General features: G+C 38.9%; 2 protein-coding genes across 7 annotated transcripts; one reads left to right on the forward strand and one right to left on the reverse strand.

The window, feature by feature from the left end:
* Positions 1–1140: 1140 nt before the first annotated feature.
* On the forward strand, positions 1141–10401 carry METTL5 (methyltransferase 5, N6-adenosine). Of its 3 annotated transcripts, XM_068967120.1 has the most exons (7): positions 1141–1524; positions 3057–3171; positions 3540–3721; positions 4446–4528; positions 8707–8758; positions 9780–9829; positions 10246–10401. In XM_068967120.1, exons 1-7 carry the CDS (start codon positions 1416–1418, stop codon positions 10282–10284), a joined length of 630 nt encoding a protein of 209 aa, XP_068823221.1. In that variant the 5' UTR covers positions 1141–1415; the 3' UTR covers positions 10285–10401. The 3 variants fall into 3 exon arrangements, with proteins under 3 accessions (XP_068823221.1, XP_068823222.1, XP_068823220.1); XM_068967121.1 differs by lacking the exon at positions 8707–8758 and having other exon boundaries at positions 10246–10320; XM_068967119.1 differs by lacking the exon at positions 10246–10401 and having other exon boundaries at positions 9780–10198.
* Positions 9109–18232, reverse strand: SSB (small RNA binding exonuclease protection factor La). 4 transcript variants are annotated; one of them, XM_068967116.1, is made up of 13 exons: positions 18126–18232; positions 17189–17426; positions 15996–16070; positions 14322–14425; positions 14060–14234; positions 13317–13424; positions 13132–13232; positions 12318–12389; positions 11943–11985; positions 11417–11557; positions 10980–11166; positions 10732–10863; positions 9109–10437 (listed from the first exon to the last, which is right to left on the reverse strand). In XM_068967116.1, exons 3-13 carry the CDS (start codon positions 16059–16061, stop codon positions 10349–10351), a joined length of 1218 nt encoding a protein of 405 aa, XP_068823217.1. In that variant the 5' UTR covers positions 16062–16070; positions 17189–17426; positions 18126–18232; the 3' UTR covers positions 9109–10348. The 4 variants fall into 4 exon arrangements, with proteins under 4 accessions (XP_068823217.1, XP_068823218.1, XP_068823216.1 ...); XM_068967117.1 differs by having other exon boundaries at positions 18116–18191; XM_068967115.1 differs by lacking the exon at positions 17189–17426 and having other exon boundaries at positions 18126–18225.
* Positions 18233–26850: the final 8618 nt, after the last annotated feature.

The following is a 26850-nucleotide window of genomic DNA, read 5'->3' on the forward strand; positions in this document are numbered from 1 at the left end:
CTATTTAGCTCAAACTGCTTACTCTATCTCCTCTCTCTCAACAGATACCACCATCAACAAATATTTATTAGGCATTTGTTATGTGACAAGAACTTTATGAACTACCTTTACTTGCTAAGAACTTTACTCATTTAATCCTCATAACAGATAACTTCGAATTCTATTTTTCATGTTAAGTAGCAACCTCAGACACCACTCTCTCTACTTCATCCACATGCCTCCTCGACCTTTTTTTCTTCCATTGAAAATAAAAAGAAGGGTCCACTCCCCAAACTAAGGGCAAACTTTTCACTTAAGCACTGTACGCTTCCCTCTCAGGATCCTGACTCCATCCAATATCCTTGTTCTTGCATTTTGAACCCCTGCCTTTCAACTACTCCTACTCTGTCTGAATTTAGATATGTTCACGAACACTCCCATCAATTAAAAAATAAAAAGCTTCCCGCAACCTAACTAAACATCAACCATTCTCACTCTTCTTGCAGCCACTTTTCTTTAAAACTGTTCCTATGTATTCTTCCTACTTCCTTAACTTTAGTCCCTAATCCACTACAAACTGGCTTCTGCTCCTACCCCATGAAAGCCTAATTTCTTTCCAGCAGTTGACACCACTTCCCATTCCTTAATCTAAATCCTCTCTTGTTTGGGCTTCTCTGACATCACCACCCTGTGAGAGCTGAAGTAAGTGACACAGTTGACCTAAAAAGAGGGAAACAAAGTAGGACAAGAGACTGGCAAAGAAAGAAAAGGTGAGGGGAGGTTGCTGCTTTTTGAGCGGGGGCTTGGGACACAGTACGCAGAAAGGGCCACAGTGGGCGCTAAAACAAAGTGAGAGAGATTTTCACTATCAGCTTCATCCTCTCTCTCCCCTCTTCCTTTAAGGGCCTGACGGTACTCAAGGAAAAACGACAGGGTAATGACCACTCGAGAGACGGCTGGGGCCGGCCCCTAGGCTGCGAGAAGGGCGGGCACTCCTTGTGGCGCGGACTCCACCGAGTTGGCGGCGGCGGCGGCGCTCGGGTGTCGGCGGAACCCATGCGCGAGGCCGCTGTTGCAGCTCGGCGCGGGGCCGCTGGGGGGCGGACGCGTGTGCGCGTGCGTGGCGGCCCTTCCGGCCGGGGCAGAGGCAGGAACAGCGTCTGGAAGTGCAGGAATGTGGCGTGTGGATCCCTTGGCGACTCCAGTCGAGTAACTGTGCGGGATACCTTGTAGGCGGGTTGAAGCCTGGTCGCGGACTCCAGCCGCCGCTGGCGCTAGGAGAAGAGCGGGAACCTCTCGGGCTGGGTGTCCTCAGCTTGGCCCTCAGCCAGCGACGCTGAAAAAGATAAGGGGAAAGGGGTTGGTGAGGAGATGCAGGTGAAGTAGGTTTCTCTACAGATCCAGTGCCTTTAAACCCTGCGCACACTTTTCTAAAAATGAAAAAATTAAGGCTTAGGGAGCTAGAGAGTCGCCTGCAACAAGTGGATGGATTCGAAAAGCCCAAGCTCCTTCTAGAACAGTATCCAACCAGGCCGCACATTGCAGGTAGGGCGGCTGCTGATCACGCCCTTGTTTTGCGGGCTAGTCCTGTCTACTCGTTCTTATAACGAAAATAAGACAGTTATTTGGATACAAGCATGTCTAAAGAAATTTTCTAAGATTTCACGTTGCGTGGGAGAGGACTTCCTTGACACTGCAGCTGAAAACATCCCACGCACAGGACACACTGTCGTTTTACCGTTTGGTTTTCTGCATACCCCTTAATACTGTTAGACATCTTTTTTAATGTGTTTGTTAATCTCATTACACAATTAACTCCCTGAAGGCAAAACTGTGCTGGTTTTGTTCACACAATTCCCAGTGTCTAGAGTTCCTTATACTACTTAGGAGCTCAGTAAACATTTGCTAAATTTCCTAGTGCAACGAATTTGCCGGTGCAAGGATTCCTACGCGCTATACTCTGCCCTAGAAATGAATACTAAAGTTGGTAGTAGAAAGACTTGAGTTTTAACAAATTCAGAATAGGTGCAATATTAAAAATGAGGATGAATTTCAGTTTTAACAAATGATCTGAGAATCAGCAGTGTTGCTTAATAAGGATTGGTGCTAGAAGTAAAAGAACACAGGAAAAACCATTATATTTAATAAACATATTACCAAAGTCATTGAGAGAGTCTTTGGAAGGTTAAGTTGTTGGGAACACCAGCAGGGAGGAATCCCCTTAACTTCGACATAGTTCTGTTTCTAAGCTTCCGAAGAAGGTCAGGGAATAAACGCCTGTACCCACACTTTGCTCCAACGTATTGTCAGAATTCCAATCAAATTGTGTCTGGGGTAAGACCAGTTTTCCCAGTGTAGATAATGATTTCTTTAGTGTCTTCTGGCTGTAGTGGAATCGTGTTTTTTTTCCCCCCAAATAACAATCAGTTGTTTCAAACCCAGTGTGAACATACACATAGTTGTGCTAGTTCTTTGAGATACTATCTCCAAAGACATTAACACCTGCAGCAGTAATCAACAGCAGTCACTCGGAGACATCCCTGTAATTGTGTGTTTTGATAAAACCTCTGGATCCTGGGGCATCAGTGATGGCCAGCAACCTTTGGTAGGTTCAGAGATAGGCAGGGAGGTATCAGTGGATATTATTCATGCTTAACCTCCATATATTCCCCACTTTCGTGTATTTAAAAGATCCCTTTCCCATCTCAGCAGCCTCTGTTCTGCTCCTCAATAGTTCTCTTATCAGGTTTCATTAGTAGATATTGTTTCTGCAGATCATAAGTATATGTGTGTGAATATTTGTGTGTAAAGGCTATATTGTGGATGTAGGTCTTTTCCTTTCCTATTCTAGCTTAATAACACAGAATATTATGATGACTTGAACTTTGTTCTCCAGTTGAGGATTTGTGTAAAGAAAATTTAATTATATGTTATTATTTTTAAACCTGGAACATGAATTTGGGGGAGAGCTTAATAATGCAAGAGGAAAAATTGTTTTACAAAGGGTCATTTGCACAAATTGGATTTTGGTCATCCACTTACCTACTTACTCTTTAATATATTTTTTGATCTTTCAGCATGTATGCTCTATACAATCCATAATACATATGATGACATTGAAAATAAAGTGATTGCAGATCTAGGATGTGGCTGTGGAGTGCTTAGCATTGGAACTGCAATGCTAGGAGCAGGGTATGTGATCCACTATATTTCTATTTTAGTATGGGGTAGTTTTAATAAGAGTAAATAAAATCAACTGAATTATATTTATGAGACTCTATAGTACATAATGAGAGGAGCAAGAATCCAACACTGAGCACATTTTGAATGGGCAGAACATCAAAACAAACTTTAAAAAAAAAAAAAAAGTAACAGCAGCAATTAGAAGCCTATATTTTATATGAACCTGAGTTTCCAACCCCTGACATTTTGGGAAATCATGCTGTTGAAAGGCATTACTCACTGTCACTTGGCCAGTTGGGTTAAAATCGTACATGGTTTTGGTTTTGTTGTTTTGATTTAGGAGCTATAAGTATTTACTTTGTGTTTTATATTTATAGGTTGTGTGTTGGATTTGACATAGATGAAGATGCATTGGAAATATTTAATAGGAATGTAGAAGAGTTTGAGTTAACAAATGTAGACATGGTTCAATGTGATGTATGCTCATTATCTAACAGACTGTCCAAATCATTTGATACAGTAATTATGAATCCTCCCTTTGGGACCAAAAATAATAAAGGTTAGTAATAAGAATCAGCTGTGCTGGTATCTTTGTAAAAAAGCAAGTTTTGAAAACCATTTTCTCATTGGATTGTTGGGCTAATTGACTTTATCAATGTTCATTAATAAGCCAGTCTCTTACCTGTATAATTATGATAATTTCAATCTCAATTTTTCAATCTTTGTTTTCATAAATTTGTGCTAAGTGAACAAATTTATTCACCTATTATTTATTCTTCATCTGATTTCTAGAATGATTTACCTCTTTTCAAGATTTCCTATAAAGTGTTTTATACTTTTAAAACCTCTTTTTAATGCTTCAACATTCAAAGATTTCAGTAACAATGACTTACTGTGGCTATTTATTTTATCTGTTTTGTGGGCAAGGAGGGTAGGGAGTGAGTAACAAGAGGAAAAGATATACATAGTTTTAAAAGCCCTCCCCTCCACCTGCCCCCACCATTCTGATTACTACTTTACCTGTTCTCTTCTGCCCTCTTTGAAAGTTGTTAATTTGGAATATATTAAAACTTTTACTTTAGCCTCATTTAAATGAGACAGTATAATTCTGATTTTATTCCATCAACCTTAAAAGATATTTAGACATCTTAGATATTTGTACCCTGTCTTGTTACAGAAAGAATTTGAAACAGCTATTTTGGAGTTTGAAAAAAAAATGTTTCCAAATCCCCAGTATTCCTTTAATCTTCTATTTTGATAACAGTTTTTTCTACTTTTAACAGGGACAGATATGGCATTTCTGAAGACTGCTTTAGAAATGGCAAGAACCGCAGTATATTCTTTACACAAATCCTCAACTAGAGAAGTAAGTTCAAATCATCAAAATATTCCGTGTCATTTACTTTTAAATTCATGACAGTGTTTGAGGGATTTACTATCAGTAGTAAATACCAAGGTATCTAATTCTCCTGAAATTTTTAAACATCTGGCACTTGGAAACTAAATTTTCTCCTTAACTAACTAGCATTTATGAGTAGCGTTACTTGTCAAAGATTTGTCCAGGCAGGAATTGTTAACAGGAAAGAGATTATATAATTCAGGAATAGAGAAGTATGGTGTAACTGTGGTTATAGTATCTCCTGGTTTGCTTGGGTAAGTCCTGGTTGATGCCTGTAATCCCAGTGTCTCTGTATGGCCTACTGTACTTAAGAGAGGCAAGGACAGCGTGGTTTTTAACACTGAGCCTGGGAAGCTAAACTAATCTGAGTTCAGAACCCATTTCTTATTTTTTATTGTCAGCACATGACACATGAAGGTGCATAAGACATATTCTAGAAAATTGGGGATGGGGTGGCACAGTTTTTTAGTGTTAGTTTAACATAGTCATCAAGAACTCAGACTGCAGAGCCAGACTACCTAGGTTCAAATCTGCTGCTTCACAACTGTCTTCTTTTGGTCAAGGTTCATTTTGAGTTCATTCGAGTTCACTTTCATCACTTACCCTGTACTCACCTATACTCTTATAGCATAAGGAACTAAGAGTACTTTATACTTTGTAGGGTTGATGTGTGGATTAAATGAGTTAATGTTTACAAAGCACTTATAATAGTGTATGGCAATTGCTATGTTAGCGGTTATTTTTAAGTGATACATGTATTAAGAGATTTAAGATTTTGTAGGAAAAATATTTGTATAAATAGTGTACTGGAATTCGGTTGGAGACAAATTATGACTATATGGTAATCTAATAACCTTTAAAATACATAAAATTACATAGCTAAAAATATATATAGGCATACCTGCCCTTTATTGTGTGGGGCTTCCCCTGATGGCTCAGACAGTAAAGAATCCACCTGCAATGTGGGAGACCTGGGTTTCGATCCCTGGGTTGGGAAGATCCCCTGGAGGAGGGCCTGGCAACCCACCCCAGTATTCTTGCCTGGAGAATCTCCATGGACAGAGGAGCTTGGTCGGCTACAGTCCACGGGGTCGCACAGTTGGACACAACTGAGCCACTAAGCGCAGCCTAGGATTGCACTGTACAGATAATGCACTTTTGCAGGTTTAAGGTTTGTGACAACCTTGCATCAAGCAAGTCTGTCAGCACCATTTTCCCAACAGCATTTACTCACTGTGTCTCTGCTCATTTTGGTCATCCTTGCAATATTTCAAACTTTTTTATTGTATTTGTTGGGTGTTGGTGCTCTTTGATATTACTGTTATAGTTGTTTTGGGCATTTTTTAGCTGAGCAACTTCACTTTCACTCTTCACTTTCATGCATTGGAGAAGGAAATGGCAACCCACTCCAGTATTCTTGCCTGGAGAATCCCAGGGACAGAGGAGCCTAGTGGGCTGCCATCTATGGGGTCGCACAGTTGGACACGACTGAAGTGACTTAGCAGCAGGAGCAGCAGCAGCAAGAAAATAGTTTTTAATTAAAATATATACTTTTGGGGGACTTCCCTGGTGGTCCAGTGGTGAAGAACCTGTGCTTCCACTTCCGGGGGCATGGTCTGATCCATGGTCAGGTAACTAAGGTCCCACATGCTGTGAGTTCCAGGCCCCAAAAAAGTACTTTTTAAAGACAGAATGCTATTGCACACTAAAAGACTACAGTATAGTGGAAACAGAACTTTTATATGCACGGGAAACAAAAATTATTCAGGTTTCTTACTCTTGTGATATTCACTTTATTATTTTGGTCTGTTACCAAGCCTGTAATACTTCTGAGGTACGCCTGAATACTGCTAAACAACTCGTAGTGATACCTGTAGGTACGCAGCAGAACGCAATATAACTTTACTGGTAAATAAATCCCCATTCAGTGAGACCAAACACCAATAATTATTGATATCTAAAAAGCCTGTATTGAGGAGGTCCCCAGGACCATCCTCAGGTTTGATGATTCACAGGGAAGTCTAACAGGACTGAGCGTATGGTCATACTCATGACTGTGATTTACTACAGCTAAAAGTTACAGAGCAAAATCAGCAAAAAGGGGTGGCTCAGATGGTAAACCGTCTGTCTACAATGCGGGAGACCCAGGTTCGATCCCTGGGTTGGGAAGATCCCCTGGAGAAGGAAATGGCAACCCACTCCAGTACTATTGCCTGGAAAATCCCATGGATGGAGGAGCCTGGTAGGCTACGGTCCATGGTGTCGCAAAGAGTCAGACACGACTGGGCGATTCGGTTGGTTGGTTGGTTGGTTGGTTGGTGTAGGTCACGGTTCAGGAGAAACCAGGTGCAAACTTCCAGAGTTCCCTCACAGTGGAGTCATATGGGATGCACTTAATTTTTCCAGCAAAGAATTTTTGTGACAAGGCACGTGAAATGTTGTTAACCAGGGAAGGTCACTGGAGACCTGGTGCCAAGGGTTTTTACTGGGGACTGATCCCATATGCACCCCTTTGCCTGGCACATACCCAAATTCCAGACTCTCAGAAGCAAAACAGGTATTCAGCATAAACAGTTTAAGTACAGTAAGCCACTGTTATTAAGGAATGGGGAGTGAAAACTCTCTCAAAAATCTAAGTTCCTATACTCCAGCCAAAGGCCAGACTAATATGTAGACCTTCCAAGGATAAGCAGTCAGGCCTGCTGTGGATTCTTCTGCACAGCCTGGCATAGGTCTTATATTACTCATACATAGTTCATGAAAACCAAGTAAAATATGCCAATAAAGAGTGCAGCTAAGCAGCAAAGTCTAGTAACTTGAGTACGCTGCTATAGTCACATTACCAGGGAATGCCTGTCTTCATTGTTTGGTAGTTCCATGTTCCACCACCAGGAGGCAGCGGTATCAGCATTGTCTAGGCTGGCTTAATAGAATTTTAAGCAAATATCTCTGGGAGTTGGTGATGGACAGGGAACCCTGGCGAGCTGCAGTCCATCAGGTCGCGAAGAGTTGGACATGACTGAGTGACTGAACTGAACTGAAGCAAATATTTACTTAAATACGGTTTCCTATTTTGGCAATGCAGAAGTATTTCCATTAGCAGAGTAACTAAATAGTTTGAGAAATTAATCTGGTGTGTGTTGTGCATATTGTGAAGGAGGTGTGATGATGGACTTCTAATATTAAACAGTCCTTAGATTATGCTATAGATATATCTGCTATAAGCTTTGTGATAATTTTGCTTAAGTATTCTACTGTAACTAGTATCATTATCATTGAAGCTTATTTCAGACAGACCCCTTAACTATAGACCCTTGTCTCTTTTAAGTACTTGGCCCTCTATTCATAATATAGGTGCATTTGATACAACTTTTTGATAGAAAATTTGATAGAAAGCATGTCCTGGAAGACTTATATAATTTACTGAAAACTTCTACTGGCACCCAAGTATTTGTTCTTTGCAGGCTCAGACAGAACCCGTCAGTGACTCCAATAAGCTAGATGACTCTAAAAGTTGTTGCCTTATCTTCTTTCATTAGGCATTATGAGAACTTAAGTTCTTGGCTCATAGTTAAGTACGTGAACCTCAAATTTAGGGAAATTTAAATAGCTAAAACCAGCATTTAGTACTTGTGTGCCACCACAGTTCAAAGCACTTTTCACAGTCTACAACAATCTGATGAGAAACCATTACTATCTTCATTTAACAGATGAGGGACCTGAGGCACAGAAAGCGTAATTTTCTCAGGGTTACATAGCTAGCAGAGCTTTAGTTCAAATGCAGGGTGTCTGATTCCAGAAACTATGTCCTTAACCTCTATACCATACTGCCACTGAATTGCCCATGGACACAGATCTCTGCTGGTTTTTGGGAGAGCTGTGTATTTATCTTTATTTTTATGCACATCAAAGTCCATCAAAGGACTTCTGAAGTAACAGCTTTATTACTTGAATTATAGTTTAGTTCAGATTATTAAATAGCTTGGCTTCTTACTAAAATATTATCCATCCAGTTGAAAAAAATTTTACAGGTCTAAATTCCAATGAAATTTTAAAACCTTGAAAACTTACAATCAAGTATGAATAAGAAGCAATTTTTTGAAAACTGTTTTAAGACCAACTCACATTAACATGTTTATGTTCAGCATATTCAAAAGAAAGCTGCAGAGTGGAAGGTCAAGATAGATATTATTGCAGGTAAGACGATTTTTAAGTTTCTCACAAAACAAATCTCAACCATAATTATCTGTTTGGTAATGGGTTGCAAATGGAGTAAAGGGAGGGTATCAGTGTTTGCTCAAGATTATCCCAATTTATGCATTTTACTGAGAACTTTTAAGTGATCTAAGAGCTTGGGCTTAAGAGTTTGTCAGGTCTTTGTTTGAAATCCATTCTTGAAACATACCACCAGACTATGCTTGGATTACTTTTCTATTTCAATTTTCTAATTGTTCCTGGAGTCAAATAACATGAAGCTTTTTCTTTTAGTGGGGGGAAGAATATAATCATCCACACTGTGTAAATCATGTTTGATACATTTTTATTAGTAAATTGCATAATAATACTCAGACATCAAAACGGGAAAAGCATATAACTAGAAGCTGACTATAACCCCAATAATTCTGAAAAGTCTGAAATAAGAATATACAATAAGGGGGAATTTTTTTTTTTTGATTGGATTTAACAACATAACTAGAACTGTCACCTTCATAATAATTAGTAATGTGTACAAGTCGGTATTCCTATTCAGTACTGTCAGTCCTTACTTAGTTTAAGATATAACATGCAACATGGAGACCTTAGAACAGTTCCAATAGTAGTATACCAAGCCAGAGCCTTGCTACTCCAAGTGTGGTTGTCAAGTACGGACCATCAACCTTGACATCCCTTGGGAGCTTGTCAGACTTGCAGGATTCTGGCTCCACCCAGACATACTGAATTACAATCTGCATTTGAACAGGATTTGATTTGAAGGTGATTTGTTTACACATTAAAATTTGAGAGCTGTGATTTAGAGAGCGCACTTAGTAGGAAGATAAATAGCTACTTAATACCGTTACTAAAATCCAAACCGGAAATTTTTAAGATAATCATGGTTATTACGAAATTGGTAGCTATAGATTATTTAGGAAATTACAAATAAGAAGGTACTACTATATCAAGGGTGGTAAATGTTTGGAAGTATAATTTTCATCCTTAGGTGGCTTTTGTTTCATAGAGCTGCGATACGACCTGCCAGCATCATACAAGTTTCATAAAAAAAAATCAGTAAGTCTCTTGATTCTGGTTTATCCACATTCAGTACTGAAAAACTTCACAATAAGCAATTATTTCTAATGTTATCAAGTTGCTTGAGTAAATACAGAAAGCCAGCGTAGAAGATAAATATTTGCTAAAACAGAATGGGCCTATAATCACAACAGCCAATATGCTGGTTTAACATGAATTCTTTCTCCAATACTTTGGGCACAAAAATAAAAAAAAAACCTTAGTTTATTTTTATGCAGTATATATTTTATTACTTTGTACTGATACATTCTCATATTACAAAGGCAATTCTTAATGGAAGAATGTTTCTTTTGATATTTGAATAATCCAAAAGAACACAAACAGAAGTGCACATTAAAAAACATTTCGATAACAAAAGACAAGTTCAACAACAAAAAAATCTTCCTTTCTTACAGGTAGACATCGAAGTGGATCTAATTCGGTTTTCTTTTTAACAGCCTCCAAAGACAAAAGCAGCTTAAAATCTAATTTAAATGAATTAAAAATTTGTTTATTAAACTACTGGTCTCCGGCACCATTTTCTGTTTTCTGTTGTTTTGACGGAGGTTCTTCTTTGTCTGTTTCTTCTCTTGCTCTTTTTACTGTTCCTATACAATAAAAACTTTCGTTACAGGCACTGAAAGCACTACTCTCGAGCATAATTATCAAAAATAATTTTGTTTAAAAAGATTAGCAATAACTTCCCTACACTAATGAGGAAAGGCTTTTCCTTTAGTACACACCTGCTCTATAAATTTAGCTTCCAAATATTTTTGTTTTCCACATGTAACACCATAACCAAGGTCAATCACAATCTGAGGATATCACTTAAACAAAACCACACTGCTGTTCTTGCCCAAATAATTTTTCATCAAAGTACCAAAGGACTTAGAAAAACTTACCAGATGCACCCTTTTCATCACGTTCATCATCACTATCGAATTTAGTTTTCTTGCCCTGAAACTGTACTTTTCCTTTAGCAGACCCAGCCTGGGCAGCTTTATTTCCCTTTCCTTTTCCTTTAAATCTGCGGCCTGTAGAGACATAATGAAGAAATCATCAATCTTTTAAATCTCTTGTCATTGTCTTTTAACACCAATTATAAATTTTTAACCAAGTAAATGAGTTAAACTGTAAAAGAAAACCAGACCTTTTGACTTCCATTTGTTGAGAGATTCTTGTTGATCTTCTATGATTTTTTTCAGTGCTTCTTTTTCCACATCTCCTTCTAGTACTTCCCAAGTGACTTCTTTGTTCCTTAGTTGTAGGTTTCCATTATTGGCCTCTTTTGCTTTATCCAGTGCTTCCTTAGCTTTTTCTTTAAATAGAATTATTCCCTACACCAAAGACAGAAAACAAAAGCCAGGGAATTCTACTGAACATCAGACATCAGGAAGGAAGTTATTAAAAAACTTGCAGTCACTAATTTCCAGTAGTTATTCACAGCACAATCTCAAAAATATCAGTCAGACATCATGTTCAGTTACAACAGTAATAAAACAATTGGTTTCTTCTTCAATGTCATCTTAAGATAAGTTTTATGGGTTTTTTAATTGATTGGTAGAAAGCATATGAATATCTCCAAACCTCTTTGGCTCCTCTGACAAAGTGTATCCATTTTATTTCACCATGATTTGAGAAAAGGGTGTGCAAATCTTCTCTACACGTCTGATCATCCAAGTCTCCTGAAAATTTCAGCAAGCAGCCAATCTTTTCTTCTAGGGATTTCTGTAAAAATATACAAGGCAATATAAAGTTTCTTAAAAGCAACCACAAACCAGAAATGGCATGTATCATTCTCTACATATATAAGGAATAACTAGAAGCTAAAATGCTGTTTTGAAGTTAAGTAGTTGGTGTGTTTTCCTTTATCATCTTTTGTTCTACATGGCTTCTGATTTTAACTTATTTTAACTTCTCCAGCAAGTAATCATTAGTTATTATATAAATCTTATTGCTCGGGATAAGTATTAATTTTAGGCAATATTTGGCTAGTACTTCAGTGCACTGACAACTGCAGACCTGCTTACATATTTTCATTAAAAAGTCACCAGAGCTTTTTATTCTAACTTTGAATTACAGATTTCTTAAGAGACTAGTAATACATACTTACCATTTCAGCATTTTCTGCTAGCTTTTGTTTTTCTTCTTGCTCTCTACAAATAAAAATATCATTAGAACATTTCCATCTACTTTATGCATAAGAAAATTAAACCCTGATAAAGTTAACCTTAATCATGATTACTAATCATGTTACTACTAAGTAACAAAAGCCAGTCCCTGGGTTTTCTGTCTGATGCTAGAATGCAACAGAATGTGGCCCTAGGTTTATCAAGGCAGCTTAGGACCCCAGTAGTTCATTAGCAGAACAAAGGTCTATTGCTACTCATATTTCAGAGCTCATCATCAGCTTCACATCCCAGAACCAATAACTTTACCTTTGTCAAAGCTTTAAGGAACTAAAATGTGATTAGCTCAACATACTTACTGTTTAGCTCGTAATTTAGCTTCTATTTTATTTTGCTTTCTTTCTTCACTTTTTTTGGTGAAGTAATCTTCCCTAAGGACACAAAATGTAAAGGCTAAGTTCATGAGAACTTTCGAAGACTGACAGTTAAATTGAATGATTACCTATAAATTCAAAATACACTAAGGAAGTTACTCTTATTTTTAAAATAACAGCCTGACTAACAAATAATTCACATGCCATAAAATTCACCCTTTTAAAGTACATAATTCAATGACTTTCAGTATAACACTGAGAGCATGATTTATCACTATGCATTTCTAGGTCTGTCAGGTTTATTCTAAGTACTTAGTATTTAGAAGACTGTACAATCCAAAGGAGGAGATTATGGGCCTGCAATTCACTTATCATGAAAATGTCGAGTCTGTGCTAGTTTTGACACAAAGGGAGATACACAAGAATGTGATTCAAATCTCTATTTATTAATCCTCTGTACTGTATGAAAACACAGGCATATAGACTATGAGAAATACAAATAGATAATGACTGTACAGTGATCTATTCTCTAACCACAACAAACGCTCAGCTTTTACCATCAAGCCTAATTACAAGTTTCACATACAAAACAAGTACTGAAACTTAACCTTTATTCATTGCTAGCAGTGAGAAGGTCCTAATAAACCCTTCCTTACAGTCAAAGGACTAATAGTACCACTGAAAGAACTTCAAGTATTTCTCAAAGAATGCCTAAGGATACTAAAAATACTGGTCTTACCCCAGTGTTTCAATTCTAGGTAACTAAGTGCCCTCCCCTCAAAAAAGTCAGCAGACTTACTTGAAAAGTATTAGCAGGTCTGTGTCTTTGTACTTCTGGCCAGGGGTCTCAACAAACTTTTTAGCTGACTCAATACTATCAAATACAGCAAATATTGAACCCTTTGAAAAAAGGAAGAAAAAAAACTTTTTAAGTTACATCCCAAATAATTTTCAACCAGAAAAAGTAACAACATACAAGCATACCTTAAATGCTTTGTGCAATGTTCTTCTCATCTGAATATTTAGTACTTGACCTTTATCTTCTAACCATTCTTTTATGTCATCAAGAGCTGCATCAGTTGGGAAGCCTTTCTATGAAAAGAAGAAACACACAAATGGCATCTCAAGTAAACAATGTCTCAGAAATTCTGATTTACTGTGTCTTGAAATGAAGCCAGGATATACATATTATCTTTCTGTCTCTTAAATGTTTAATAGCTCTAGTTAAAAGCCGTTGTTGACCAGTGCAATAGAAGTGACCCATTTACTGGTATCCACTTCAAAATAATCCAGGTAGGGCGAAGATAAAGCCAAATTAATCACGTTAATAACTGTTGGATAATGGTACATTACATATTCAGTCTACTTTTGTATGTCTGAATTTTTGCAGTATAAAAAAATCTACTTAAAAATCAATGTTAAAGAAAATAGCTATCAAGTTTAACTGTTGATAAATAACAGCTGATATGCACTGGGTGCTTACAGTATGTCAAAGATTTTGCCCTATGTTGTATGGGTTTTTTTTTTTTTTTCATTTAATTCTAACATTAGTTCTATAAGGTAAAAAATATCCCCACGTAGGATGGTAAGGCTTAGAAAGGTTAAGAACATTGCCCAAGAATATACAGCAAGTGGTGAAGCTATGATTCCTGAGTCCTTATTCTTATCCAATAAGAATCTATGTTATTTCTAAATAACTTTTAAGATACAATTAAAGGCCCACTTACAATATAAACAGATCTGTTTTTTACATCATTTTTATACTCATCAGTCACTTCAGGGAGGGGTTTGCTTGGAGATCTTCTAATTTTAGTTTTATCTTCACTTATTTCCATGAGTTCTGCCTTTGATTTGCTCAGGGCCTCTACTATTACATTAAAGTCTGTCGTCAAACGGTTTAACCTGAAAGAATACATATAAAAGCATTGTAAGATTTAGGAAAAGCCCTTGCTGTTAACAGAAAATCTAATAACTTAAAAATGTTTTTACCTATTAAACTTTATCATTATCTCCAAAGGTACCCAGCCTTCATCCAGTTTGATCTGTTCCTTTAAAAATTTGTCCCGTGGCAAATTGAAGTCTCCAAAATAATACTGCAAGATAATTACAATATACTGCAGAGCACTGTAGAATCCGACTAATTGTGGAGTTTTAAAAATTACCATTACATCACCAAGTTCTAGTTTTTAAAAGTAGCAATATGTGTCAAAAGTTAACTGGCAATAAACATTTTCCCTTAAATATACTTTAATAAAATACTTATAATACAAATTAAAACTAAAAATGACTATTGAAACAATGTAATTAGCAGATATGATAATAGAAAGCCTTAAAACAAATTTAAGGATTTAATAAATGAAAAGCCTCATTTCAGTGTGGAAAGAAGAGATTGTTATAAAAACTGGAATAAACTTGTTAATCACTCTAATTTTAATTTTTGAAACATTAGAAAAATCTAAAAGTATATTAAATTTCCTGTTATTTTAAATTTCCTATGTTACAACTTTACTAATTTCTTTACAATTGTGAAGAAAATTACAAATTATTCTGTGTTCAATATTTACAGGATACAAAAAATTTATCAAAACTTATAATTGAAAGCAATGAAAAACATATTCACCTAACAAGTTTGCCAAGAATTCTAAAAACAAGAATACCTAGTATTGGCTTGAACACAGAGAAATGGTCATGCAGGTAGAGAGAGATTAACCAGCAGTAAATATCAAATATCAAGTTATTAAGAAAAATCGTGCATACCCTCGAGGCAGATTTATAAAGATACTCATCACATTGGAAATATCCTACATATCAATAGTAAATGGTATAAATTATTGATGATATGAAACTACTACCCCAAAATGCATCCTATTTTTGGTGAGAGGGAAAGGGAAAAAAATTATGTTATCGTGAGTACTGACCAGTGTGTGAAAGGGTTATCAGTCTTTTAACTTTGACTACCTCAAGAGCATGAGATTTGAGAAGGGGCAGGTTGTGGAAGGGACATTACTGACCTTTTCCACATACATTTTTGTACTATTCCAAATACTGAAATAGAATAATTTATAATTTTTCCTTCACAATTATAAAGAAATTAGTTTAAAAAAAAAAGTTGTAACACAGGCACTTCAAAATAACAGAGAAGTGCAACTTTTTACAATACCTAAATTTAAAAAAAAGTTTAAGAGAACTTTGAGAACAGACACTTAAAAGTTATGATGACTGAGAAGACCTAACTGAGTAGAAAAACTATCAGGACCTTCAAGAATAAAGTGCTATTTAACAGGGAAGGTATTTCACGAAGAATTTTTAAATTATCCTATGTGCTACATATTATTCAAAAATGTTTAACATTTTATGAACTACTGTACACCTCACAACCATCTTATGAGGGTACTAATTCTATCCTCATTTTATAGACCAGGAAACAAAAGCAGTAAAGTGAAGTTAAGCTGGTCTGTAGTGTTACCTTTTGAATGGGTTTTAGAAATTGGCCCCACCAATATAAAACTGTACACAACTGTGCACCTACCTTAACACCAAGAACCAAAAACAAACCAGAATGTTCAATAGGTCAATATATCAAAATTAAATGCTCTATCTTTAAGGTCCTAAATCTCCTCTCAAAGAGTGTGTTTTCACATTGTAATACCACAAGAATCTTACCTCAATTTGATGACAGATCTTGGCCTCCAGAGCAGCCATTTTTTCATTATCACCATTTTCAGCCATTCTGGCTATCTGCAAAAATTTCCAAATTGGCATAAAAGTTATTTACCTTTTACAGAGAACTCAAGACATTTAAAAGAATGTTTTAATTATCAATATCCCACTATTTTCCTAAATAAAAAAACAATTTCACAGGTTCAATTTCTCTACTCAATTTTCTAATTTCAACAAAAGAAAACTTTTCAAATAAGTGATGAAAAACTATCAATGATCCTCACTTCTTTCAGTCAATCATTGTTCTATCCTCTATAACAAAGTGAGTGGGTCATCTTCATTTAGCTGATCCAGAAAGCTCTGAGGGAAAAAACTCCATGCATTTAAGCATGTCAGTTGTCAGTATCATGGATCTGTCTTGTTTGGTGTGACTGAATTTCTTAAAAATCAGCCACAGTTGATTTACTAAAAACAAGATTATGTTATCAAAACTTTTGGGTGAAACAAAATTTTAAAAATGTTACACAGCGTTAAATAAATTAATGCTAATATTAAGGAATATATGAAAATGCTCATTTGAGAAGCTGAGAACACTAAAACAACATTAAACTGGAGTATGCCTACTATTTGGGCTTCTCAGGCGGCACCAGTGGTAAAGAACCCGCCTACCAGTGCAGAAGACAGCCCTGGAGGGCATGGCAACCCACTCCAGTATTCTTGCCTAGAGAATCCCATGGACAGAGCCGCTTTCTGGGCTGCTGTCCATAGGGGTCACAGGGTCGGACATGACTGAAGCTGGCTGAGCACGCACATACACATGCCTACTAACATTGGTTAACCTTACAGCCACATTCCTGTTTCACATCACTCACAATAACACTGCAAGAAAATCATGTAAGTCTGTGAAGTTGGTTTGCTAGGACTAACAGTCTCCTGACTTCAAATTATTTGCTTCTAGTACTCCATTAAGCCATCAAAACACACTGTATGAAAGTATATTTAGAAGAATTCATCAAGGCTATCTGCCATTAGTTAACTCTAGTGATACACTTGTTGGAGGCAACCCTTTATAACTTGTAATTACCATACAATAACATGGATGCACACTGGAAGTTCTCCTATGGTGCAACACCTTACTAACAAAATTTGGTCAATCTTACGCAATGGGTTTTCCACCATGATTCCTAAGTTATTACCGTGATATGTTGTTGTTTAGTCGCTTAGTCGTGTCCGACTCTTTTGCGATCCCATGGACTGCAGCCTACCAGGCTCCTCTGTCCACTGAAATTCCCAGGCAAGAATACTGGAGTGGGTTTCTATTTCCTTGTCCAGGGGATCTTCCAGACTCAGGGATCGAACCAGCGTCTCCTGCACTGGCAGGCGAGTTCTTTACCACTGAGACACGAGGGAAGCCCTACTGTACTCCAGAGCCTTCTATAAAGAAAAGGGTGACATGAAAGAACTATTTAGTCCCTGTAACACTTCTTTGGCCTACTCAAAACTGGAACTTCATTTCATGAGATACACTCTTAGAATGTACAACTGAAACATTACCGACGTTTTTCAATTTCGCTCAGAAGCCCTGAAGTGAGTGAATAATGACCGTTAAAATCCAAGAGAGTGACGCCAGGAGAACATCTGCGGCCCCGATTCCCTGACCCCAGTCTGCCTCGTATGATCCAAGAAACCCTTCTGCGTTTAACCCACATCAACCTCCCCGGAATCTTATACAGCCCAACCAAACATTCGCTTTCGGCGACGCTGCAAAACGGTGAAGATACGAAACCTTAAAGACGCAGTGGGGATGCAGGCAGCCTGCGTCCAAATAATCCGCCACAGCCCGTCCCAAAGCAACCAATTGGTCGCCTGGGCCCCAGCCACGTGCGAGGAAATCCTCGCTACCGCGAAGAACGCAGAATCGACTCCCCACCTCGCAGCGGCCCCGCGCCCCTTAGCCCCCAGCGCAGCTTGCCACCACGGGCTGCGGCCCACGCGGCGCTCGCCCGGAACGCGAGGAAGGCGAGGAGCGGACGCACCCAGCGTGAGGCAGCAATGAAAGGGAAGCGCCGTCGCGCAACACGCAAAACAGACCCTTTTGTACTTTCTTCTCTTTAGCCACCTACAGTTGTTCACCTTTCAGTTCCTGTCCCCACTGAGACGCGCCACAGGGTCACCAAGCAGCGTCCGCACTCTGAGCCACCGGCTTTCCCACCTCGCGTAAAGAAGATGGGGGCCGTCCCGGCAACCCTTGCGGTCAAAGTGGGCGGGGCTTCCGGCGCACCCGAGTCGGCTCCGCCCTGTGAGCATGCGCCTCGGCTGCAAGCTCCCAAGGTCTGAGAAGTCCTGCGCGTTGTTTCGGTGAGATTGAGTTACGATGTTCAGCAGCACTTTGGAAGTGTTAGGGTAAATATTTATTTTTAAGTATTTCTGGACAGCATTTGTATTTCCAGACCTTACGTGGGCTCTCCATTCACATGAAGTGGTTGACTGTACTTTAAAAAAAAATTGTTTTGATTATCCGTAGTAGTTAACCCATTTTTTAAAAATGACAAGTAAAACATTTCATTTTTTAAATGAAAAATTCATGGAATCTTAAAGGAGGGGAAAAAATATAGTAGAGACTTTAGGAGCTGGAACTCTTGAAATCAGACTGCCTGCGGTCAGCAGCTCTCCAGTTTACAGGTTGTGTGACTTTGGGAAAGTTACTCAACCTCTCTATCCTTCATATATAAAATGGGGCCAGTGATAACTATATTACACTTTATATAGCTGTCGTGAGTATAAAACATGGTACAACGTATACCTTTTGTCGGGAACTGTGCCTGGCGTATAATAATAGGAGCAGCATCGGTTCAGTTCAGTCGCTCAGTCGTGTCCGACTCTTTGCAACCCCATGAATTGCAGTACATCAGGCCTCCCTGTCCATCACCAACTCCCAGAGTTCACCCAAACTCACAGCCATCGAGTCGGTGATGCCATCCAGCCATCTCATCCTCTGTCGTCCCCTTCTCCTCCTGCCCTCAATCCCTCCCAGCATCAGAGTCTTTTCAAATGAGTCACCTCTTTGCATCAGGTGGCCAAAGGATTGCAGTTTCAGCTTCAACATCAGTCCTTCCAATGAACACCCAGGACTGATCTCCTTTAGGATGGACTGGTTGGATCTCCTTGCAGTCCAAGGGACTCGCAAGAGTCTTCTCCAACACCACAGTTCAAAAGCATCAATTCTTTGGCACTCAGCTTTCTTTATAGTCCAACTCTCACATCCATACATGACCACTGGAAAAACCATAGCCTTGGCTAGATGGACCTTTGTGGACAAAGTAATGTCTCTGCTTTTGAATATGCTGTCCAGGTTGGTCATAACTTTCCTTCCAAGGAGTAAGCGTCTTTTAATTTCATGGCTGCAATCACCATCTGCAGTGATTTTGGAGCCCCCCCAAATAAAGTCAGCATATATTAATCTAAAACAAGAAACGTTTTAAGAGGCCAAAATGCCATCCATAATAGTGCAGAAACCTACTGCTCTATTAGAGCGCCTTTTTTTGGAACCAGCTGCAAAGACTGTGGGATCTTAGTTCCCCCACCAGGGATTGAACTCTGTCCCTCAGTAGTGAAAGTCCAGCACCCTCACCACTGGACTGCCAGGGAATTCCCAAGAGCCCCTTTCTATTAGTATACTTTTTGCACAATAATTTTATTCACTTAAAGGAGTTTTTTCTTGTGGTAAAGCAAATCTTTCCAACATTTTCTTGAAAATTTAAAACGTCTGGTGAAATAGTCTGTTAAGTGAGTTCAGAGTTTTTTGGCAGTTCCAAAACAGATCAAATGAATTTATCTGAAAAAAAAAATTCAGTTATAGATTCAGTCCAGACATTACATCAAGCCAATGAGAAAAAATTGAGTTATGCTGAGGTAATTTAAATTCAAATTAATCATGTTCACTTTTATCCACTCAACAAATATTTATCAAGTCTCTACTTTGTGCCAGACAAAATAAAAACAATTCACTTTTTGATCAAGTTAGAATATAAGTATTTAATAGGACAAATCATATGCATATCAGGGTAGCCCCACTCAGTGGTTCTGAATATTATTTACTCCATGCCTACTAATGTCCTGGTATGGAGTTTGGCAGTGGGAATAAAAAGAAGACCCAGACTCTGCCTAGAGACAGTGACACCTGAACAAATGTCCCTGCTCCTTTATGCCCCCACAATGTCTGGGTAAACTACAGATACAGTCTACTAAGAGAAACCACACTTATTGCAGAAGATATATTTACTGTTCCCATCAGGCCCCTGGTCCTTTACGCTCCCATTCTTCTTCCTTGTCTCTCTCTTATAGGGGCCAAGCTCTATGCAGCTACCACCCTTCAGGGAGAATGGATTCCTGGCTGCACACAAGGAAAGTTGTTTTTTCAGATGAAGAACCAAAAAGACTCTCTCATGCTGATATCCATTTCTCTCATACCATAACTGTGTAGGATAGTATATTAAAGACCATCTTCTTGAGTGTCAACTTAGTAAAAATATTCTAGAGAGTAACTTGGTAATAATATGTGCTAAAGTTAATGATATGCATAGTTGATGCCCCCAAAGTCTACTCCTAAAAGTGTATTCTAGGGAAATTTTTACATATGTGCTTAAGAAGGTATGTTCAAGAATATTCATAAGTGCATGACATATAAATGCAAAGAATTGGAAGTACACTAAAGAGCCACCAAAAAGAAATGGCCAACTAAATTGTGGTATAATTAAACAATGAACTAATAAACTATACAGTAATGAAAACACATAAACCAAACTGCGTGCATTAACACTGATGAAATTCACAAACATGATGCTAAGTAGAAAAAAAAATTTTAGAAGAAATATAAGTAGCACCCCTAGCCATTGTGGCAATGAAAAATCCCTCTACATTTCTAAACACTAAGAGATGGTTATTGCTTTTCCCCTTCCTAATACTGAGAACAATTAGTCTAGCATAATGGCATTATTCTAGCTTAGTTAGGCATTTAGTTTGAAATATTTGTTAGTCATCCAGGTAGAGGTGTCAAGTGGACAGCTGATAGATGAGTTTGCAACTTAGGAGAGAAGGCAAGGTTGGAGATACAAATTTTGGAGTTATTAACATAAAGAAAACATTTATAGTCATGACATTAGATGACTTCTCCTAGAGAGAGTATCAGTTCAGTTCAGTTCAGTCGCTCAATTGTGTCCGACTCTTTGCGACCCCATTAATCGCAGCACACCAGGCCTCCCTGTCCATCACCAACTCCCAGAGTACACTCAGACTCACGTCCATTGAGTCCGTGATGCCATCCAGCCATCTCATCCTCGGTCGTCCCCTTCTCCTGCCCCCAATCCCTCCCAGCATCAGAGTCTTTTCCAATGAGTCAGCTCTGCATCAGGTGGCCAAAGTACTGGAGTTTCAGCTTTAGCATCATTCCTTCCAAAGAAATCCCAGGGTTGATCTCCTTCAGAATGGACTGGTTGGATCTCCTTGCAGTCCAAGGGACTCTCAAGAGTCTTCTCCAGCACCACAGTTCAAAATCATCAATTCTTCGGCGCTCAGCCTTCTTCACCGTCCAACTCTCACATCCATACATGGCCACAGGAAAAACCATAGCCTCGACTAGATGGACCTTAGTCGGCAAAGTAATGTCTCTGCTTTTGAATATACTATCTAGGTTGGTCATAACTTTTCTTCCAAGGAGTAAGCATCTTTTAATTTCATGGCTGCAGTCACCATCTGCAGTGATGTTGGAGCCCCCCAAAATAAAGTCTGACACTGTTTCCACTGTTTCCCATCTATTTCCCATGAAGTGATGGGACCAGATACCATGATCTTCGTTTTCTGAACGTTGAGCTTTAAGCCAACTTTTTCACTCTCCTCTTTCACTTTCATCAAGAGGCTTTTTAGCTCCTCTTCACTTTCTGCCATAAGGGTGGTGTTATCTGCATATCTGAGGTTATTGATATTTCTCCTGGCAATCTTGATTCCAGCTTGTGCTTCTTCCAGCCCAGCGTTTCTCATGATGTACTCTGCATAGAAGTTAAATAAGCAGGGTGACAATATACAGCCTTGAGGTACTCCTTTTCCTATTTGGAACCAGTCTGTTGTTCCATGTCCAGTTCTAACTGTTGCTTCCTGACCTGCATACAGATTTCTCAAGAGGCAGGTTAGGTGGTCTGGTATTCCCACCTCTTGAAGAATTTTCCACAGTTTCTTGTGATCCACACAGTCAAAGGCTTTGGCATAGTCATAAGAGCCCAAGACTGAACCTTCTAGCATTTCAACTTTTGGGATATTGGATAAAGTAGGAGAAGCATGCACAGGAACTAGAATAAGCTCAACATTCAGAAAACAAAGATCATGGCATCCGGTCCCATCACTTCATGGAAAATAGATGGGGAAACAGTGGCTGACTTTATTTTTTTGTGCTCCAAAATCACTGCAGATGGTGATTGCAGCCATGAAGTTAAAAGATGCTTACTCCTTGGAAGGAAAGTTATGACCAACCTAGACAGCATATTAAAAAGCAGAGACATTACTTTGTCCACAAAGGTCCATCTAGCCAAGGCTATGGTTTTTCCAGTGGTCATGTATGGATGTGAGAGTTGGACTATAAAGAAAGCTGAGTGCCAAAGAATTGATGCTTTTGAACTGTGGTGTTGGAGAAGACTCTTGCGAGTCTCTTGGACTGCAAGGAGATCCAACCAGTCCATCCTAAAGGAGATCAGTCCTGGGCGGTCATTGGAAGGACTGATGTTGAAGCTGAAACTGCAATCCTTTGGCCACCTGATGCGAAGAGCTAACTCATTTGAAAAGACCCAGATGCTGGGAAAGATTGAGAGTGGGATGAAAAGGGGATGACAGAGGATGAGATGGTTGGATGGCATCACTGACTCAATGGACATGAGTTTGGGTGAACTCTGGGAGTTGGTGATGGACAGGGAGGTCTAGCGTGCTGTGGTTCATGGGGTCACAAAGTCAGACACGACTGAGCGACTGAATTGAACTGAAGTCCCTAATAGCATAGAGTGCCAAACCAACCCTGGTGGCCTCCTAGAATGGATATACCACTTAATCAAAATTTTTTAAAAAGCAGATATGTCTTTGCTAGATTGACACAAAAATGTAGATTGCTAGATTTTAGATCTGAGTTAAGCAACAGATCTGTCACTAAGTGGCAGAATACGCTAATAAATCAAAGCTCCAGGCCAAGAGCCCCACTCTGAGGCTGCTTGGCTTGTGCTAGACCTTTCTGTTTTTCTGTTTGTGTAAGATGTGTCAGAATGCCTAAAAGCCAGAGATCCAGTGTCTCTCTGAGCTTTGGGAATAGGTTGTAGGACTTTTTTTTTTTTCTGTCTTCCTGCTAATAGATTTTTTAATATATGACAGAATCTTGTCTGAGACCTGCCATTATATAACAGATACATAAGAGATCACCTGAGCATGAGATTCTTGGAGGGAGACTTAGAACCTGACCCTATATCTGATAATTGGAGGCCTCTAATATCCCCTCAATTATCTACTAATTGTGAGTAACCAAGTTTTCTTGAGTCATTTTTTACATTTGACCCAATGCACAGGTTGATATATACGTAAATTGTAAGTAGACCTTATATAGGCAACAGAGAGAGACATACAGAGGTTCGCTCAGTTCTGTCCAACTCTTTGCAACCCTATGTACTATATCTGACCAGGCTCCTCTGTCCATGGGATTTCCCAGGCAAGAATACCGGAGTGGGTTTCCATGCTCTCCTCTAGGGGAATCTTCCTGACCCACGAATCGAACATATGGAAATTCATAAAACAGCACAGGTTCTATACTAAGATTTCATTTAAAATAAAATATTTGTGACACATAAAGGGAGAAGAAGGAGCTTTTGTGGGCAGGGGGCAAGTAGCTGTAAATTTTTTTTTAACTTTAAAAACAAAAATTATACAAACAGTGAAGTGCGTGAATTTCAAGGGTATGACTTGATGAAGTTTCACAAATGAACACTACCTTGTAAACAGCACCCAAACCAAGAGAACATTTTCAGCACTCCAGAAAGTTCCCTCTTCCAGTCAATACCTCCTTAAAAGTAACCAGCACAGATTAGCTTTCCCTGTTCCAGAAAGTCATGTAACTGGAATCATGTAGTAAATATATATGTGGTATATGAATGTGCTGCTGCTGCTGCTAAGTCGCTTTAGTCGTGTCCGACTCTGTGCGACCCCATAGATGGCAGCCCACCAGGCTCCCCCGTCCCTGGGATACTCCAGGCAAGAACACTGGAGTGGGTTGCCATTTCCTTCTCCAATGCATGAAAGTGAAAAGTGAATGAAGTCGCTCAGTCATGTCCGACTCTTAGCAACCCCATGGACTGCAGCCCACCAGGCTCCTCCGTCCATGGGATTTTCCAGGCAAGAGGACTGGAGTGGGGTGCCACTGCCTTCTCCCGGGATATGAATGTACCACAATTGATGTACCTTTTCTTCTGTTGGTGGATATTTGGGTGTTACAAATAAGCTGATCTGAACAGGGCTGTGCATGTCGTTGGGTAGATGTGTGTGCTCGTTTCTGTGATTTATAGCTAAGAGCGAAATTACTGAGTCACTGGGCAGGCATATGTTTAGCTTTACCATGCACTGCCAAATGGCTTACTAAAGTGCTCAGATCATTTTCCACTTGTACCAGCAATATATCTGCTAAGTATCCTGGACAACACCCTATCATTCTTTTTAATTTTGGCCATTCTAATGATGGTGGTTTCTCATTGTGCCTTTAATTTGCGTTTCCTTGATGATTTCTGACTGTAGCCTGCCAGGCTCCTCTGTCCATGGGATTTGCCAGGCAAGAATATTGGAGTGGGTTACCATTTCCTTCTCAGAGGATCTTCCCAACTCAGGGATCAAACTCGTGTCTCCTGCAGTGACAGGTAGATTCTTTACCACTGAGCTACCAGGGAAGCCCCACATAGTCAAGTACATTGTATTTAAACTATTTACATAGTATTTACATTGAATTAGGTATTATAATTAATTTAGACATGACATAAAGTATATAAAAAGATGTGTGTAGATTATATACAAATACTATGACATTTTGTAAGAGACTTGAGCATCTGTAGATTTTGGTATCCAGAGGGGGTCCTGGAACCAATTTCCCCTGCAGATACCAAGGGACAACTATATACACACACTCACATGCACATGCACACGCACACACACACACACACACACACACACAGATGGAATATTACTCAGCCACACAGAATAAAAGAAATTTTCACATAGGTGAGAACATGGATGGACCTTGAGAACATTATGCCAAGTGAAATAAGTCAGATAGAGATAGACAAATATGTATTATCTCACTTAATAATGTGGAATCTAAAAAACCAAAACAAATAATTTTTTAAAAACCCAGTTCATGGTACAGAGAACAGACTGATGGTTGCCAGAGGCAGGGTGCAAGATAGGTAAAATGGGTGAAAGGTGTCAAAGGTACAAATTTTCAATTATATAATAAAGAAATCAAGGGAATACAACACACAGCATAGTGACTATACTGAGTAATGAAACTAAGGGCAATCATCAGTTAGATCTCTTACCCTATAATTTACTTAATAAATAGTATCCTGTAACCTGCCTTCACTGATTAAACTTGCCTTGATTGTTTCTACAAATTGCATACTTTCTAAACGCCACCATGGTTATATAACATTTTTCAAGATTCCTTTAACCAGCCCCTATGTTATCTAACATCTCTGTTAGATTGGTTTCTCTGATGTCTCAGCTGGTAAAGAATCTGCCTGCAAGGTGGGAGACCTGGGCTCGATCCCTGGGTCGGGAAGATCCCTTGGAGAAGGAAATGGCAACCCACTCCAGTATTCTTGCCTGGAGAATCTCATGGACAGAGGAGCCTAATGGGCTACAGTCCATGGGGTCACAAGAGTCAGATACAACTTAGCGACTAAAGCACCACCACTGACATACAGGTTGCTATAGTAGTGGCTGCATAAGTTGTTTCTCAGGTAAAATGGACCTATGTTGCCCAGTTCAAGCTGGTTCAGACCACTGACCATTTAACTAGTCCTGCATAAGTGTCCAGTGGATGACATTTTGATGTCAAAGGGTTAAAATTCCACCTTCGGATTATGCTACCACCCCTATTTTCTGAATGTACATCCTCTGAAAAAGGTTGTCATCCAGATACATCTGTACAGAACATAGATTACTTCCCTTCTTTCTTGACTCTGATGGTCTTTCTCATACCGCAGACCACCCTGCTTCTTTATCCCATAAATATCCCGAGTCTCTTGCCTTGGAATAGGTGAATTTAAGGTTTGTTCTCCCACCCCCTCCTTGCTTGCCTGCTTTGTGAATAAACCCTTTCTCTGCTGCAAAGCTTGGAGCCCCCACGTTTGGCTTGCTGCAGTCTGACAAGTGAACCTGCTTGGATAGCATTAATACTGTATTGCACATTGCAAGTTACTGAGAAAGCAAATCTTACAAGTTCTCATCACGAGGGGAAAATTGTAACTATGTATGGTAACTAATGATAACCAGATTTGTGGTAAACATTTTGCCATATATATATATATATATATATATAATCATGAGGTTCTACACCTGAAACAAATACAATGTTACATATCAAGTACACCTCAATTTTAAAAAGAGTAAAGAAAATGGTTAAAATAGTAAAGTCATATGTATATTTCCACATTATAAATTTCTGAAGAAACCAGGTAATCAGCTAAAAAGAAGATAAATCTCCTTGAGATTGGTCTAACAAAGGGCTCATTTCCATGAGACCCCTCCTACCACATCCAGGCCATGGGGACAGCTTAGGCTGCTGCCG

Source organism: Capricornis sumatraensis, chromosome 3, assembly GCF_032405125.1.
Source record: "Capricornis sumatraensis isolate serow.1 chromosome 3, serow.2, whole genome shotgun sequence".
Taxonomy (NCBI): domain Eukaryota; kingdom Metazoa; phylum Chordata; class Mammalia; order Artiodactyla; family Bovidae; genus Capricornis; species Capricornis sumatraensis.

Bases quoted from the DNA above. Each gene is read 5' to 3' on its own strand.
- METTL5 (XM_068967119.1), top strand. From the start codon at position 1,416: ATGAAAAAATTAAGGCTTAGGGAGCTAGAGAGTCGCCTGCAACAAGTG. The intron at 1,525-3,056 runs GTAGGGCGGCTG...TTGATCTTTCAG, and splicing joins AACCAGGCCGCACATTGCAG to CATGTATGCTCTATACAATC. The intron at 8,759-9,779 runs GTAAGACGATTT...TTTGTTTCATAG, and splicing joins CAAGATAGATATTATTGCAG to AGCTGCGATACGACCTGCCA.
- SSB (XM_068967116.1), bottom strand. From the start codon at position 16,061: ATGGCTGAAAATGGTGATAATGAAAAAATGGCTGCTCTGGAGGCCAAG. The intron at 14,235-14,321 runs GTAAAAACATTT...GTATTCTTTCAG, and splicing joins ATAATGATAAAGTTTAATAG to GTTAAACCGTTTGACGACAG. The intron at 11,167-11,416 runs GTTTGGAGATAT...TCTTTGGTGTAG, and splicing joins TTGTCAGAGGAGCCAAAGAG to GGAATAATTCTATTTAAAGA.